At 49.7% G+C, this 18,453-nt stretch overlaps 1 protein-coding gene across 4 annotated transcripts in view; it reads left to right on the top strand.

Moving 5' to 3' along the window:
• The window catches only part of CPNE5 (copine 5), a 99,383-nt gene that overhangs the window by 46,148 nt on the left and 34,782 nt on the right, over positions 1 to 18,453 (top strand). For 3 of the 4 annotated variants that reach the window (XM_082346699.1, XM_082346697.1, XM_082346696.1), the window contains exons 8-11: positions 1,364 to 1,414; positions 1,700 to 1,763; positions 12,873 to 12,976; positions 17,779 to 17,883. In XM_082346699.1, the coding sequence (XP_082202825.1) occupies positions 1,364 to 1,414; positions 1,700 to 1,763; positions 12,873 to 12,976; positions 17,779 to 17,883 (324 nt within the window). The remainder of the gene's footprint in view (positions 1 to 1,363; positions 1,415 to 1,699; positions 1,764 to 12,872; positions 12,977 to 17,778; positions 17,884 to 18,453) is intronic. The other variant, XM_082346698.1, reaches the window with a different exon arrangement.

Here is an 18,453-nt window from a genome sequence, read left to right as displayed (position 1 = left end):
ACTAGCGGGATGTGGGAAAGAGGCCTTCAGGGGACCCAGGGATGCTCACAACCCAGGAAGTATATGGATGCTGGTTTATAAGAAGAGTAGAGAAGCAACAATTGGAGAGGGAGCAGGAGTCAGAGAGAGAAACAGAAAGGGAGAGCAAGAAAGACCAGAGAGAGGGAGGGAGGGAGAGAGAGAGAGAGAGGCCGAGCGAGCGGGTGGGAGCAGATTGGGGCTGAGAGCGTAGAAGGAAAGATTGGAAATAGAAGAGGGGCTAAGAGGCAAAGAGAGGAGCAGATGGAGAACCATTGGACAGAGGAGGCTGGTGTGAGGATTCTATCTCCCTGGTCAAACAAATCAATCTTTACTAGCAAGGAGGGCCAGATTGGGGGGCGGGGGAGGTAGGGAGGGGCTTTGGGTTACTCAGATCAGCTGCCCAAGTCTAGGGGGACAAGCTGGCAGGCACTGCCACCTGCCTATGGCAGGGGAACCTCGAGATGCAGCCCCTGCTCTGCTCACCTGATTTGGAGAGATTTGGGCTGTCTCATCAGCCCTCAGGGCCAGCTCCCATGCCTCCCCTGTTTGAGAACCTCTCCCTTTAAGAGCTGGCACGGGGGAGAGCTCCATCAGTGGTTCTCAAAATGTGATCCACAGTCAACATGCTGGTGGCCCTGAGGCTGGCCCAAGTGTGGGGCTGGATTTTATCAGCTTTGCACAATTGTAAAGGAAACCGGGCAGGGAGAGAAATGGTGCTCTTGAGGGCCTTCTCTGTGCCAGGCACTGTGTGTGTGCATATTAGTTAGTAAAATGGATGCTACAATTACACCCATTTTATGGGCCAGGAAACTGAGACTCAAGAGAGGTGTAGTAGTGAGCCCAAAGTCACACAGCTACTGGACAACATGCCATTTTCTTCTCCCTTCCAGTGGCCCCTGGCTGCACTGGGACCCCCCTGGGTTAGTCCTGAACATCGGAGTGGGATGGGCTGGTGCCTGGGGGAGGGGTCCCTCCTGATCAAAGGAAGAGGTAGTGCAGATCCCCTGGGTAGAGCCCCACCCTGGGAATTGCCCTCCTAGAGGGGATTCTCTGGGTGGGCTGACTTCATGTCCTGGTTGCCTCCCTCACAGAGGACGCACATGGTTGGCCGGGATCTCTCTCCCCCAGAGAGACCCCAGCCAAGAAGTTTAAGGGGAGGGAGCCATGGGAGAGGGCCCAGCAAACTGCCACCAAGAGTATACCAGTCCTCCTGCTTTACCCCCTCTTACTGCTCTCCCACCTATGATGAATCAGAGTGGCTCAGAGCTGGAATGTTCCGGGACTCTGGGGATCAGCTGGGCGCAGGGTGGGGTGGCTAGCCCACGAGGTCTTTTGCCCACAGAAGTGGTCTTTGGATGGAAAGTTTGAGGACCACTGGTCTGGAAGCCTCCGGGTGAGTCTGGATGCTTTTCCAATTCTAGGACTTTCACTGCAGACAGTACCCTTCTTGGCGGGCTCTTGGGGAGCAGGGGGCGGGGCAGCTCCAGGCCTGGGGGCCTGGCCCAGGAAGCAGTGCCCTAGGCCACAGGAGACTCTGTCTTCTTAGGGGCTTTGGGGCAGATCTGCTGGATGGTCGGTGGGGGCGGGAGGAGGATGAAGAGGGCTGATTCAGGGAGAGTTCAGGCTTGTGTCTCTGTCTTTGTCTGACTTTCCATTCTTTCATCTTCTCCTCTCCCAGTGGTGTCCCAGGGAAGAAATGTGGCACCATCATCCTGTCCGCTGAGGAGCTCAGCAACTGCAGGGTGAGTGGCTGAGGGACTCCAGGACAGGACCTGGTGGGGGTGGGGATGAAGCAGTGACAGAGAGCAAGCTGGCCTCTCTGTGACCCTGGGACCACAGGGTCGTTATGTGTCGTTGGAGGGACTGGGGGAAGACAGGGCTCCTCAGTCTGACCTGGCTGTCGTAGAAGTCCACAACATCGGAACTAGAAGGTGTCTTCCCTTTTTACAGCTGAGCTGAGGCCCAGAGACAGGAAGAAACTCGCCCACAGTCAGCAGCAGAGCTGGGCTGGGAGCCCTGGTCCACTCCCCATCATGGCCACCGCTCACTTGTCCTTGAGCCAAGACTGCCTTGGCACTGACACTGGCAACAGAGGGGCCTTTTCAGTCTTGGAGCCTGGGTGCTTGGCATTTAGTCGTCATATTTCACTTTTAGCTCTGGAGTAGAGTGACACCCCTGCATGGGGCTGAGGGAGTGAGAGCATGTGGTGTGTGTGTGTGTGTGTGTGTGTGTGTGTGTGTGTGTGTGTGTGTTGGGAAGCCAGAGTCTGCAATCCTAGGCAGCCCTTGGTTTTGCTTCTTCTGTGGCACCGTGGAAAAGAAGGAGATGGGGACAGCTGGCATGTAGCCGAGCACCGAAGAAGGGGCTCAGGGGACCCAATAGTTAATAATGCTGATAAAATGCAGTAATGATGATAGTTTCTGTCTGTCAATGTCTGGGCATTTTACATGTTATCACTACTTCTGACAACAATCCTAAGAGGTAGGGTAACCATTGTTATTCCCATTTTATGGTTGAGGAAAGTGAGGTTCAGAGAGGCTAATCACCTGTTCAAGGACAATAAGTGGTAGAGCCAGGGTTCTAATCCAGGTCAGCCTGATTCTGAAACCCAGGCTTATTCCCCTAAACTACCCAGGCTTGCATGCCCCTTAGGTTAATTAGGAGCCACAGGTGAGAACATAGACGGTCATAAGGAGAAAAGGAGACAGCGACAGTGTGAGCACAAGACCAATTCTGGGGTAACCTGGGAACTCAGCTTCCTATGGGGCTGGATCCAGCTCAGATTAGAGGGCCTGGGAGGGATGAGGAGAAACAGCATTTTCTGACCTTCCTGGGAAGGCAGTATAACTATTGTATCCATTAGCTATCAGTATTTACCATATTAGAAGTTAAAATTGAGGGACTTCCCTGGCAGTCCAGTGGTTAAGACTCCGCGCTTCCACTGTAGGGGGCGCAGGTTCAATCCCTGGTTTGGGGAACTAAGATCCCACATGCAGCAGCACAGTGCGGCCAAAAAAAAAAAAAAAAGTAATTTAAATTATGTATTAATTCATTTAAAAATAACAATAGTTTAACCCATTATAGGTTAACAGAAGTAACATCTTTTTTGAAAAATAACTGTATTTTCCAAAATAAAAGTCATTTAGTGAGAAGGGTGCTTTGCTTTATATTAAAAAAAATCGCTTTAACGTCTGGCTTAACAGAAGAGCTGGGTTCTCATATCAGCTTCTGCAGTCAATCTGTTATGATATCACTGTTGGATAACTTCTAGAAAACGCCATGTCTTATCAGCATTATTATGAAAATAGCTTTGGCCTCGTGGACTCCCTTGGGGGTTCCTGGTCCATACTTTGAGAACTACTGGTATGTATGGAGGTATAAATTGTTAGCCAACATTAATTGAGCGATTATTCTGAGACAGACACTGCGCTAAGTGGTGTATAGTATCAGTTTATTTATCTGATATATGTATCCGTAGAATGATGTATTATAATATCTGATGTATTATGGTCCTCATTTTACAGAGAGGTTAAGGGACCTGCCCAAGATCACACAGCCACTGAGTAGAAGAGATGTGAACCCAGGCAGTCTGGTCCTAGAGCCAGGGTCTTTAATGACTAGGCTGTAGTGTCCCAAACTCTGCTGTCAGGGGCTTCCAGTTGGAGAATAAGACACAGAATTGTTAGGACAGGGCAGTATAACAATGACCAAATCATCTCAAACACAATTGCTCAATCTGGTTTCTCTACTTGTCTGTTTACCTCAGTGGGTCTGGAGGAACTTGACCGCAGGACTAAACCTCCCCCTCGTATACACCCAGCAGAGGGCGTGGCGTGCAGTAGGTGATCACAGGGCTTCTTTCGTGAATCTGTGACTGAATGAATAGGAAACACAAACCAAATGTTTAGTAGCAGGTGATGATGAAAACTCCTATGCCTATACGTGCTGGCGACCTCAACGCTGTTAGAGTCCCAACAAGGGAGAGAATGCAGCTGATGTGTAGATTAGAGCTTCTGTTCAAGCTTCCTGAGCCTCAGTTTCTCCACATGTATGCTGGGGCTGATAGGCTGGCTGTGAGGATTAAAGGAGATCGTGAAGGTGACTGTGCCTAGCAGGGGCTGGGCTCCTAGTGGGTGTCTGGGAAAGGTTGAATCTGAATTCCCTGAAGCCTAGATTCAGTTTGCCCCCATGCTTATAACTCAGTCGGTGACTTCCTCCCTAGTTTATAATTAAAGTAATGTAAGTGAAAGTGCTTTGGAAATTCTAAAGCTGTAGACAGTGCTGGGTGCTGTTATTGGTCTAGTTTTCTGGGATTGGTAAACAGTCTGAGTTTAATACCCATTAGGCTCTGCCTCCTCCTCCTCCTTCCCCACTCCTCCCTTCCCCTCCTTCATCCAGGGATGACAGCAGTTTCTTTGATTTAAGCTGTTTCAGAGCAAGTGGGGTTTGGGGGGGGGCTCCCTCCCTTCCTCTTGATATTGTCAGCTCCTTTTCTTTTGGGGCATCTTTGGCTGAGTTCTGTCTTTCCCTAGAATACTTGCAAGGAAAAGAGACTAATTCCCAGCATCTGGCTGAATTAAAATAATTACATCTGAACGGCTTTGCTTCTGTCGTTCCAGCATTCAGTAGGAGGATCAAAGGAAGAGGGTGGAGTCTGAGAGATGGTTTTTCACCAGAGCAGGGCTTCCTGCTCAAATGAATATATTCTGCCAAAGCAGACAAACCCTCCCTTCATCCATGGGGATGGTGTGGGCGGGCAGGGACCAGCAAAGGATTAGAGTAGACTCCAGCGGGTCACCAGCGTGCTTTGATGGGTTATAGAAAAACCCTTCTCATCTGGAATTTAAATACCAAGAAAGTTCCAACAATCCGAATTTGATCCAAAATATTATTCAGTGATGCTTGATGTTGACAACGACGAGTTAATCTCCTGAAGGGGCTCTGAATGACCAAAGAATTCATTATGCTCATCAGTAAAACAATGATTTTTCTGTGTAATACTGAGCAATATTTGCATAGTCCTCAGAGTTGACCAAGACTCTCATGTTAACAGTCTATTTGATTGTCACCATGGGGCTCAGGCCTGGGTAGGTGTGAGTAACCCAGTGTACACATGCAGAGAGGTTGAAGTGACCTGCCTAAGATTGCAGGATTCTAGCCCAAGCCTTGGTTCAGGGAGTCTTTCCCTCACCCAGGGAAGTCCCGAGTCTTCATGGTACATGGAACAGCTGTGGGCTTTGTGGTCTTTGTCAGGCCAGTAGCCTTTAGCAGGCATGGTGAGTGGCTGGGCTTCTGGAGAGAGGCAGGGGGTTGTTGAGGGTGCAGGGAGCAGAGAGCTCCTTGCCTTCCCCTCCCCAGACCCTTAGCTACCCTTAGGGCTGCCAGCCACCCAGACCAGCCTTGCTCTGGAGCCAGGAGATCCTGGCCGGATGCACATTCTCACTGCCTCCCAGTCAGGTCCCTGCACACACTGGCCAAAGTGTGGCTCACCTCTCACAAGCCAAGGGAGTCAAAGCTTCACACTGCAGCTGCCCCTCCCCCGCCCCTTTTAGGTATCACCAGCCTGCTCGTGTATTCATTCATTTCATTTCATCAGATATGCTTTGGCTCAGTTCATGCCCTCCCAGAGTTTCCAATTTAGTATGAGAGACAGAAATTGCCAACCAGCAATCAATCACAGTACAGCAGTGGTCCTCAACCCTGCCTCTTTTTTATAACAAATATTTTATAGCACTCTTTAGTATCCTGAAGGAAAATTCATGGATGTACTATACGCTGTTCCAAAATACATACAGGTGAGGCAATGAGCCCTTGCAGCTACCTGGGGGAAGATGGATCCAGGCAAAGAGATTAGCTCTTGCAAAGGCCCAGGAACAGGAGAAGAGTGATGAGTGACATCAGAGAGGCAAGGGTGTGGGTGAGTGTGGGGGCCAGGTTGTGTGGGACCTTGTGGCCGGGGAGCTTAGCTTTGAATCCTGTTAAAAGTCAGAACTCTCATTGTTCTAAAGACAAACTTCAGAGAGAGCCCAGTGTCTCTATATGGGAGGCTCAGGAAGAGTCCTGGGAGGAAGGGAGAAAGATAAGAAGAAAGAGGTAAGGTGAAGTGGGGTGAAGTGGTGAAGGTTTTCTGAGTGTCAGAATATGCAGGTTGATGTTTGGGAAAAATGTGTGTGTGGCCAGCACGGGTGTAAGTGTCCTGCATGATAAATGATCAGGATTCAGACATCACCTTTTAAAAAAGTTAATTTGTAATGTTTTGGTCTTAGAAATTATCTTTCTTTCTGGTTAAAAAAAAAACAGAATGAAAGAAAACAAAACAAAAACATTTTTCCTGATGCTAGAAAAATAACATGTTTCTAACAGACAGTTGGAAAATACAAAGAATAGAAACATCAACAAGAGATAATCACTGTTGACATTTTGATGCATTTCCTCCAAGGTTTTTTTTTCTGGGCGTACAAATATATAGTTTTTTCTTATAATTAGTAGAATATGGTAACCAGATTTATTTTCCCATGTCACTAGATATTCTTGGAAGACATTTTTAATAGCTGTATATCATTTTTCTGTTTATGGATGGGCCATAATTTATTAAAGCTATTCTCTTAAAGGAAACAGTATAATTAATACTGCAGTGAACATCCTCATAGCTGAATTGTTCCATTTTCCTTTGAACTTTAGTTGATGGATTTTGGTTAGTATCCCAGACACACAGGCTCAGTGAGCAGGAGGAAAAACGGTCAATCTGGACTATTCAGCCTCTGAATGACCAAATCAACAGTTACACAACTGTTGGATTGCTTGAGAAGTCAGTCATTAAGACAGCAGAGAAAAACCAGCTTGACCTCAAGGTGGTTATTCCCATCAATGTGTAGCGACAGGCCTAGTCTCCTAGACCAACTTTAATACTCACCATCTGCATTAGAATAAACTCTAGCCTATGGGGTCTTTGCTTCTATCCCTGAATGCCTACACCCTAGGTCTCCTGCTTCTGCAGTCTTATCCAGGTGGGCTGGGGCTCTGGGCCCCTCTGTGAATGCAGAAGCCCTTCTGAAGGTCACTGGTCACAGAATCACCCCCAGCTCTGAGTTGTGTTTCTCTCTACTGGAACGCTAAATTTCAGAGTTGTGGCTAATGATTCTTTTTATTTTTATTTTTTAATTTAATTTTTATTTTATATTGGGGTATAGTTGATTTACAATATTGTGTTAGTTTCAGGTGTACGACAAAGTGATTCAGTGATACATATACATATATCCATTCTTTTTCGGATCCTTTTCCCACATAGGTTTTTTCTTTTTAATCAATGTCTTCTTTTTTCAGACTAAAAAAGACAATGTACTAATTCCAGGAAATTTGGAAAATGCAGCAAATATTAAAGAGAAGACAGTAAATGTCACCATGGTTCCACCATCTATTTAAAAGTGCTTCTTAGGGTACAGCGTGTGAGCAGTAGGGCAAAGTGGTTAAGAACTTGGGCTCTGGATCCAGACCAAATGCCATTGCTTACGAGCTATGTGACCCTGGGCAGGTTACCTGACCTCTGTGTGCCTCAGTTTCTTCATTTGTAAAATGGCTTTATTTAGATTTTTGATATTTTATGTATCATGGATTTTTGCATTGATTTTGATTTTTAAAAATATCGCATTAGGGACTTCCCTGGCAGTCCAGTGTTTAAGACTTCGCCTTCCAATGCAGGGGGTGCGAGTTTGATCCCTGGTCGGGGAGCTAAGATCCCACATGGCTCGAGGCCAAAAAACCAAAACATAAAACAGAAGCAATATTGTAACAAATTCAATAAAGACTTTAAAAATGGTCCACATCAAAAAAATCTTTTTAAAAAAATATCACATTAAAATCTTTGATTATTGAGATTTTTGGAGTCCCTTAAATTTTGCACTTGCCTTATCCTTGCTCTGATCCTGGGGGCTGCCAGCAAGACGGAAGCCAGAGCAGCCTTCTGTTCTCCTCCCCGCCCCGGGTGTTGCTACCCTCTCCCAGCCTTCAGCCCACTTGCTGACCTCCTGGGTCAGGGAGGCCTAACATGCTGGAGTGGGCCAGGCCACCACCCCAGAGAGAAAGGCTGTTTGCTGTGGTCTCCCAAGCAGCCTGATTAACATGCGGAAAGATGCAAATTGAGGCAATCCTGCTGTTTTAGAAGAACTTAATATGCTTTTTTAAAAGATAGGGTGAAAAGGCAGAAATTGCAGAAAATTATATATTGCAGGAGCTGTTTTATCATCTCTGCAGTTGATTCCAGAGATGCTTCTGGTTTGGGAAAGGCATATCATGTGTTCAGAGAGCCCCACTCTCAGGCTGAGAATGTCAAACAGCAGGACCTCTGACCCTCAGCCAGAATTTGCTGCTCCCTGATCCTGCTGGCCCAGTGCATTTTATTGCCGCTTCCCTAGCCTCTTCCTGGGGTCACATGTATATCAAGGGTTGATTCATTCATTAACCCTTGTTTAAGGGGAACAGTTGAAGCATAGTAAATAGGACTATTGACATAACCCAGAGGCACCTTCAAAAGCAAGTCCCCAAGCAGCTCCATGCTCCTTGTCTCACGGGCTCCCCATGGGCCACACACCCATTAGGGAGGAAGCTTTCCTTGGTTATAGCCTAGAAAGCTCTCTGAAGTTCTGTCTTATGCCCATGGATTTGACAATGGCCCCATACAGTTTATCATAATGGGCTTTTGGCGAATGTTTCTGGGTCTGGGTGGTGTTAGGGAAGGCAGATCAGGTTGAAGAACGAAATAAGCCCCCAGCAATGCCTCACACATATTTGCCATGGGGGTGGTGTGGGGGAATGAGATGTGGCTCACTGGAGGATGTTTCCAGTTAGATGAATTTCAGAGTCAGTCTTTTTTTTTTTTAACTAGCTTGCATAGAGGAGACTTTTCTAAAATGGATTTCACACTTCTCTGACTTCTCAAACTGAGGCTACAGAACATAATTAGACTTATCTTGATGATTCGGGGTCATCATTTGGAATCTCAGTTATTAATCTTTGGAGCCAGACTGTCTTGTTTCAATCCAAGCTTCTCCTCTTACTAAGCTTTGTAGCTTCAGGAAAGGGTATTAACTTCTCTGTGCCTCAGTCTCCTCAGCTTTAAAATGGGAATAACGATTGTAGTTATCGTAGATAAACACGAGTTGAACATTGGCAATTCCATATGGGTCAGCCCAGGAGTAGATGGCACTCGGCGAGTGTTGGCTTCTATTCTTTTAGCTGTTCTATGCTGGGCACTGTGGACTGGTACTTAACATATATCATCTCCCTTGGTCTTCCCAACAGTCTCACAGGAGGCATTATTACTTCATTTTTCCAGAGGAGAATACCAAGACTTAGGTTAAATTGCTTGCCCCAGGCTGCTCAGCTAGTAGATGGCAGAGCTGGGGTTCCAACCAGGTGTCTGTGGCTCCTTTGTACTGTTCTCTCTGTCAGGTGCTGTGCTGGGACCGTGGCCCTCCCAGGGGAGCACTAAATAGTCCTGGAAGTTAGGGTCTATTAAGTTCTTCATTAATATTTTTCTGATATTCCTACTCCCCTCCCTGATCTTGCAGGGCTCACAGGGGTTCTCCTAGGAAGGAAAAATAAGAGATTAGCCTCTGGATTTTGTGGCATCTGTTTTGGTTGTTTCAAATATATGTGTGTATTTCGTAGTCAACCAGTATAGGTGTCGTGTGCGGCTTGCCTGTGTTCATTCAGGAGAAGGTGTCACACAGGTGACCTCCAGACGTGGGAGAGGTCACTGTGATAACCACCAAGCTATGCCTGGGGAGGCTGGAGGGATCCTGGATTCCCAGACTGTCCCCTGAGCACCAGCCTTCCCCAGATGCCACCCCTTTCCCAGTATGCTCCCTGTGGCATCAGCACCAAAACCTAAACCGCCCAGCTGAAAAGGACAGTGGTGATCATCCTGTACAGTGCATCACTTTATAGATGAAACAGGCTCAGAGGGCTTGAAGGACTGCTGGGGCAAACTAGAACTCAGAGCTTTGCATTCCTTGCTGGGGCTCCTACTCAGCAAAGTCTGGTCTGTTTTCTGATGCCGCTGATGGTTCCATCCATGGGGAGGAGCCAGGGCCCACTTTATGGGCATGTGATCTGTTCAGTCACACAGGACCTGCTCTTGGTTTAATGCTCTGCTGTTACAGTCTTGAAATCTCTTAATACTCTTTGAACAAAGGACCTCACATTTTCCCTTTTTACTGGGTCCCACAAATTATATAGCCAGTGCCGGGAGAAGCCTACCAGGTCCTAGGCTTCCTCCTCTTTCTAGGCCTTGGGATGGAACTCCCCAGGATGGCATTTAAAGTGCTCCCTCCATCCAGAATGAGATGGGATTGGAACTTTCTCCCTGGGAAAGTTAGTGACTGCTGGGGATGGACTTAGAAGACTAGAGATCTTTCTGGGAGGGTGTGAGGGAAAGCCCTGAAGTCTAACTGCCTTTGTTACCACCACTGTGTGATCTTGGACGACCTCTAAAAGCCTCAGTTTCCTCATCTGTAAACTGGGGAGACTAGAGGAGTTACTTCATACTGTTATAATGAGGACTCAGTGAAATAATGTATGTAAACAGAAGGCTTAACACAGCACCTGGCATCGAGTAAGTGCTTGATAAGTCAGCCATTCTCTATTCCAGGTCTGAAGTCCTAGATTTCTCAGGAGGCTCTCAGATTCCTGGGGCTTCTAGGCCTTGGAATCCCCCAATCTGGCCTCCTTGTCCCTCTCAGGTGGGCGATGCTGAGGGACATGATAAAAGCCATCATTACCTGGGCGCCTCCGTGTGCTGGCCACTGTGCCCCAGCACTGCCCCTCAGGGCCTCCCTTCAGGAGACCCTCTCAGCCCAGGCTAACCTGAGTCCAGCCCTGACCCGAGTCAGAAGAAATCAGCAACTCTAAAGATACAGGGAAGCGGGCCACGTGAACTATAGTGTGCTCTGTGCTGGAAGAGGCATGACTTTGAAATCATGTTGAGTTCATACATGTTGAATTTCTGCTCCACCAGTTGCGAGCTGGTGATCTTGGGCAGGTTACCTAGCTTCTCCAACCCCCAGCATCCTCATTTGTAAAAAGCAACAAAGGGTTATTCTGAGGGCTAAATATGATAAGGCTGTAAAGCACTGAGTTCAGTGACAGGCCCACATAGATGGTATCTAATAAATGTTTGTTGAATGAATGAATGAGCAAGTGAATGGAGGGATGCTCTGTTTGCTGTTGTCAGATGTCCTTGAGGGAAGGCATATGAGGTGGTAGAGGTGGAAGTGGGGCAGGGACAGAGACAGAGACCACACACAGTGCGCGGGGGGAGGGGAGAAATATCCAAATCATCATAACTTGTGCACACACAGTACTTAGTGTGTGCAATATACTGTTCTCAGCACTGTACTCAATTAACTCATTTCATCCTCACAAGCCTATGAGGTAGGCCTTGCCTGTACCCCCATTTTACAGATGAGGAAACTGAGCACAGAGAGGGTGAGTAACTTGCCCTAGGTCACACAGCTAGTAAGGGGGTGGAATGGAAGCAGGCAGCCTGGCTCCAGAGACCACATTCTTAACCATTATATCATACCCACTGCCCCAACCTTTGACCATGTCCTTCAAGCTGTGAGAGGTTGCATCTTTATCCCTGCTACCATTTTGGTCCTCACTGGGCTGTAGGACACTGATCTCCAGAGACCCTCTTCGCCACTGAGAGGAAGCGGGCAGCGTGAGAGAGCTGGGTGGCTTGCTTCCTGACAGGCCTGGTCCTTGAGGGCAGGCCAGGCCCCAGGGATTATTGACAGAGCCTTGAGCTCTGGCCAGTTGGCAGCTGATTTGTCGGGATGCAGAGCTTTCAGGTTGAAGAGATCACAGGGGGATGGGCAAAGAGGAGGACACAGGGGCATCTCTGCCCAGTGCCCTGTTGGCTGCAGCGAGCTGAGGAGCTAGGAGCCATGTGAGAGGAGAGGTCAACTGATTCTCACTAGGCCTGGTACCTTCCTTATGCTCTTGGGTTGAGTGTTGGGTCTGGGTCAGCCAAAGCCGTGAACTAGTTAGGGGAGTCAGAAACCCAGGGCTCTGTTTGATAAACTTGTAGGGGTTGCTCCCTGCTCTGAGCTTTAGGCTCCTCAGCTGTAAAATGGGGGGGGGGGGGTCGTGGTCCAGCTATAGCTACCTCAGAGTTAGATGAGCCTCTTGTGAGTCAGTGCATGTGAAAGTGATACTTAAACTTGAATGTCCTCTAGGAACCATACAGTCATGTAAGGGAATGAGGCGATGTGGCCAGCGAGGGCTTGGGGTTAGGGCTTGGGGTTAGGTGACCAAGCTCAGAGTGGCTTGAGTTAGTCATTGCACCTCTCTCTGAGCCACTCAGTACAATAGTGATGATACCTTGTGCATGAACCTTGACCGAGTGGGTGACGTGCCTGCGCTCTGCTCCAGACTTAGCACACTTGATCTCATTCAGCCCTCACCACAGCCCTTTGAAGTGTGTACTGCAATCAGCCCCATGTTACAGAGGGGAAACTGAGGCTCTGAGAGGTTACCTCCCTTGCCTGGTCACACAGCTACAAAGTGGTAGAGCCAGGATTCAAACTGGGGCAGCCAGCTCCAGAATCCACCTGCTTCACTGCCCGGCTGCTCTGCCAGACCTGCCGGGTGGGGTTGTTTGAAGATGAAATGAGACCCTCCGAAGTGTTAGCTCAGGGCCTGGCACGTGGTGCGGGGCAATGTGAGCTGCTGTCCTTTCTAACTGGCTTGGGGCCCAGAATCCCCAGGCCCTGGGGCTGTGTTCCCATAGGGGCGGGGCCCCCCTCCAGCCTTCTGTGCCTCACACCCCTCTTCTCCCTCCTTCCCACCAGGATGTCGCCACAATGCAGTTCTGTGCCAACAAGCTGGACAAGAAGGATTTCTTTGGGAAGTCTGACCCCTTCTTGGTGTTCTACAGAAGCAACGAGGATGGAACGTGAGTTCTCCGGCAACGCTTCACCCCCACTTCTGGGGGCATGGGCTTGTGGGGGAGGGATGGACCGTCGTGGTGACTTGCCGGGTGGGGTGGCTTGGGCCATCTCCTCCTGCTGCTGCCCTGAGGCCCCTGCTCTAGAGAGGGCAGGGGCTCTGGGTGGAAGTCAGGGGCTCCAAGGTAGTACCCTGGCCGCACAGATGGGGCTGGTGGGGGATTAGGGGCAGACTGCAAGCGCACAGTGCCATTCTGAGGGTCATTACTAAATGGCTGGCGCTGGGCATGTCAAAGATGGAGGGAGCGGGCAAAAACAGGGCTAGGGCAGGAATGAGGGGCCCCTCTGATAGTCCATTCCTTCTTCCACATGCATCAGTCCACATCTCTAAGCCTTGTCCTCGCTCACCCACAGCCTTCCTAACACCCCACTACACATATTCCCCCCACTACTTCCTACTCAGCATGGCAAATCTGGACCCCTTTCCCCCCTTGGCCCCAGGCTTCATTCAAAATCCCTCCCATCTTTGAAGCCCCCATTTCCTTCTCTCCTCTCCCTAATCTGGAAGCCACCCACAATATGAAGGAAAGACACACAACTCGTTGGGCAATGTAGGAGGTCAGTGATGTACACAGAGGGACAGATTCTAGGTTGAGGGTCTTGGGACCTAAGTCCTCTTCTCCAACCTGCTCTGTGACCCTAGACAAGTATGCCCCCTCTCTGGGCCTGTTTTCTCATCAGTAAAATGATCTGGTTAGATTAGGTGGTCTCCATGGTCTCTAAGCACCACAGCTCTGGAAGGCTGCGGCTGCTTAGCTGGGATTCTGCAGAATGAGGAAGCGATGGGACCAGGGAGGTTAATTAGAGAAACGCTGCTGGAGAAGGGAACTAGGAAGAAGGTTTTGAGGGAGAGGGAAAAAATGGGTCCACGGGGTTTGGGGGTTGGGGGTGGGGGGAGGAGCAGGGAAGAATAACAAGCTAGAGAAACAGTGTGTGCAAAGCAAGTGTGCCCTGAACAGAGGGCAAGGAGGCCTCGCTAAGTCCCCTAGAATCTGAAACTCTGGGTGTGTGTGTGTGTGAGTGTGTGTGTGTGTGAGTGTGTGTGTGTGTGTGTGTGCGTGTGCGTGTGTGTGTGTGTTGGGGGGCAGGGCAGCAGCAGGGAGGAGGTATGTTTCAGTCGAAGGGAAAACTGATTTTTAAACGAACGTACAAAACAAGGGAAATTAGGTACGATCATTTGCATAACAAAAGGATTGTCTCACCGTAGGACTCTTAGCAGGATTTCTTTAAATAATTCTTGTTGACTTTGACTTGACTTGAGGGAGGGAGGAAAAGGTCTGAGTGATGTTCTGGGCGCCCATGGAAATGTCCATGCAAGTCCCCTCCAGAAAGGAGGGCAGGGGCCTCCCCAGGGCTTGTCTCAGCGGCGAGGGCTGACTGGCCAGCAGGAGGGAGGGATTTGGGTTGTGGAACAGGAGATGGACATGTTGCAGAGTGTTTGCCAATGATTATTCTAGCAGAGCGGTGTGTAGGTTGGGTGGGGAGGGGGCGGGGGAGAGGGAGAGACTCGTGACTGACGTGGTGAACAGGTGGGAGGTGCCGCGCCAGGCAAGCTGTGGAAATGCAGGGGAGGAGGCAGGGAGGGGAGGACATGGGCAAAAGGGCAGGGCAAGACCTGGCTCTGCGGAACTTGGGTGGGGACCGCCGTCACCGCCCCCTCCCTGGCAGACGAGCTGCAGGGAACCCAGACTGTTGAAAATGGCAAAAGAGCTGGTCAGATGGGGCAGGCGATGGGAGTTTATTTGGGGGCGAGTTTCACTTAAAGCATGGGCTGGATCTGTCTGGGGTGAGGGGACATCAAGGGCAGCCAGAGAAACCGATCCAGAGGGACCAAAGGGAGTGAAATGTCACGCCTGCCACGCCAGGAGGGAAAAGGGCAGGACGCATCCACAGAGCAGCCGTGCTCCTGGCACTGCACATACCTTGTCTTCTTCAGTCAGAATCACTGGTCTGGGAGCAAGAATGTGGTGATGGAGAGCGGGCTCGGCCAGTCGCTGCCAATCATTAACTCCGTAATTTTATGCAAGTGTCTAACCGAATGGAACTTTATGTGATGGTGGAGATGTTCTGTATCTCACTGTCCTTATGGTTGCCATCAGCCACGTATAGCTGCTGAGCCCTTGAAAGGGGCTAGTGCGACAGAGGAACTGAATTTTTTATTTCATTTCATTTCAGTTAATTTAAATGTAAATAGCCACGTGAGGCTAGTGGCTACCATTCTGGACAGTGGGGCCCTACCCTCTGCGGTTCAGTTTCTTGGTGTGTGTGACGGGGAGAATCATAACACCTCTCTCCCAGGGAAGCCGTGAGGATTAAATGAGTTAATTCCAGTTATTAGAACAGGGTCTGGCAGCGTTAGTTATGGTTCTTTGGGAAGCTCAGTCACTTGCCCAGGGCTGCACAGCTGGAGGTACTGGTCTTGGGACCGGAGCCCACATCTGACTGACCCTGTTGGTTCACACCCTCACCCCACAGCCACGTCCCGAGTGTGTGTTGAAATGAATTGAGTTGAGCTGGGAGATGACTGCAGGGACCATTTCCACACTAGGGTCTCATCCCCCACGGCAAGTACATCTGGGGATCGAGGGGCCTGTGAATTTAGTGATGGCAAAGGGGGATGGGGGTGGGGAGTTTAAAGAAAGTGGTTTCAGGCAAGAGTCTGAAGCAGAAAACAGACCACACAGGGCTCAGGAAGAAAGACCTAGGGAGGAAATGTGGCTAATAGCTTAGAAGACTTGGTCAGGCAGTTTGGCTGGCAAGCGAGAGGAGCTAGAGAAGGCAGTGGTTCCAAAGAGGTGGGGAGACGGGGAGGGTCCACAGCAGGTCTGTGCGACTGTTCCAGGTGGGAGGTTAGGGCTTCTGCAGGGTGCGAACCTCCCTCCCTTCACCACCAGTTGCTGCTCCTGATTCTCCCTCCTGCCCCCTCCCCCAGTCCAGGCTCCTCTTCTTGCCCGACCTACTGCCCCAGCCATGGGCAGCTGTGGCCCCTCCTTTCCCCGTCCCCATTCCTGTCCCCATCACCAGCTCTGGAGTGTGTGGGGAGGTCTCCCACATGTACCTCACACTCCAGTGGGTGGGCGAGAAGGAGCACAGAAGAGAAACGCTGAGCCACGGTGACAGGAATGACATTTTGACTTGAAAATTGCCAGAGAAGAAATGGCACAGGCTGTGTGGGTATGGGCGGGGCCCAGGCACCTTCCTGGGTGACCTTTCCAAGCCAGGAGGTAGCTGGGGTGGATGCTGGGAAATCTCATGGGGACAGCCCCTGCCCTGAGCTCCACTCTGGCTTCTGGCTGCCCCTCCACGTGGCAGGGCAGGCTTCCAGGGCGGGGCCAGTCAGGCACAGCAGGGGGAGTGGGCAGGGGCGCTGGATTGGGGCCCAGCTGGGATTAAGCCAATTCTGCACTTTTAGTTTGCAAAGCAAGCTCATGGATTCAGACTACAAGAGCTGAAAGGGTCTTAGAGATCATCTAAGCCAGGGGCTTTAATTTCACTGGCTTGAAATGCCAGTGAGAGCTATGGAAACTCTCCTCTGAGAAATACATTTATTCATTAGTTCATTGTGAAAAAAATATTACATGAACACCTTACTAAGTGCCAGGTGCTATTCTGGGCACTAGAAATATACCAGTGAACAAGGAAGACAAACCCTTGCCCTTATGGAGCTTACATTTTAGTGACAGACTGTGAAAGAAATAAGGAGAAAGATAGACCATGTCAAATGTCAAATGGTGACAGATGGGATGGAAAAAGCAGTATGGAAAGGGACTAGGAGATCTCAGAGTCAGGGGACCAGGGGGCTATAAATTTTAGATAATGGTTCTCAGGGCAGGTGCTCATGTCAAAGAGATGACAGTGGAGCAAAACCTGAAGGAAGTGAGGAGGTGAGCCGTTAACATGGAAATTTGGGAGAGAGTCCTTCAGGCAGGGGAACAGCAAGCACATGAAACTCAGGCAACCAGTTCCACTGACGATTTCAAGGGTTCACAGACCCCTAAAGCCCATCCCCAGATCCTTCCATGGATCTCAGATGAAAAAAGTCTAATAGTGGCCAACTCCCTGGGTTTAGAGGCGAGGAAATAGAGGCCGAGAGGGGGACAACCTTGCTCAAGGTCACACAGAGAACAGGGGCCAGAACCACATCTCCTGACACTCCTACCTGGTGCAGGAATCCTTTCTGTAGTGTTATCAAGAAATGGCTGTCTAGGAATAAAGATGCAGATGTAGAGAATGGACTTGAGGACACGGGGAGGGGGAAGGGTAAGCTGGGAAGAAGTGAGAGAGTGGCATGGACATATATATACCACCAAATGTAAAATAGATAGCTAGTGGGAAGCAGCCGCACGGCACAGGGAGATCAGCTCAGTGCTTTGTGACCACCTAGAGGGGTGGGATAGGGGGGGTGGGAAGGAGATGCCAAAGGGAGGAGGTATGGGGATATATGTATACGTATAGCTGATTCACTTTGTTATACAGCAGAAACTAACACACCATTGTAAAGCAATTATACTCCAATAAAAATGTTAAAAAAAATAAAATAAACTGAAGTTTATACAAAGATAAAAAAAAAAAAGAAATGGCTGTCTAGCTTCTGCCTGGATGCTGCTAGTGACAGGCAGCTCATCACCTCACGAAGCCATTGTTTCTACTGTCTGGCAACTGCAGAGATTAACAAGCCAGCCCCTCTGGTGATCTGAATTCTGCCTCCCTTGGGGTCAGGACTGACAGTCTTCCCTCTCTTCTTTGCCAGGTTCACCATCTGCCACAAGACTGAGGTCATGAAGAACACCCTAAACCCAGTCTGGCAAACTTTCTCCATTCCTGTGAGAGCCCTCTGCAACGGGGACTATGATCGGTGAGATGAGAAAATGTCCCCTGTCCCCAAGCACAGGTGCGGGGGGCACGGTCACGTTGATGAGGGCCACCCCATCAGTACGAGCGAGCAGAGCCTCCTGGAGCTGCGTGCTGCTGGCCCTGCACAGGGTGGATCTGGGGATCCCTCTGGCTCCCTGCCCTTCCCTCACCACACCCCGCCTTTTTTCCTCCCAGTCTGACGTTCCCATTGGTGGAAGACCTCCCAGGCTGGGGGGATGGGAGGTACCAAGGATTTCAGAGAAGCCCTGGTGGGTGTTGGGCGCCCTGCCCGGAGCTCAGTAGCTGGTCTTTTCATTGTGCCCAGTGAGGGGCAGGTGGGGGCCAGACGGCAGCTGCTCTAGATGCAGGTAGAGGTGACCTGGTCCCCGGCAGCCCCAACTCCTGGCTGAGGGACTCTGGGGAGTCAGGATCCCAGGATATGCGCTGCCAGATGGATGAGTTGCCATAAATGGGGGTGAGGGGTGCAGTGCAAACAGCTCATGGAATTTTTTGATGCTACAAAGCCTACTCATAATACACGTCGTCATTGCTTGAGGGTAGACTGTGGAGT

This window comes from Balaenoptera borealis (assembly GCF_965194805.1).
Source record: "Balaenoptera borealis genome assembly, chromosome: 12".
In the NCBI taxonomy this organism is placed as follows: domain Eukaryota; kingdom Metazoa; phylum Chordata; class Mammalia; order Artiodactyla; family Balaenopteridae; genus Balaenoptera; species Balaenoptera borealis.
This window is presented reverse-complemented; position numbering and strand designations above follow the sequence as displayed.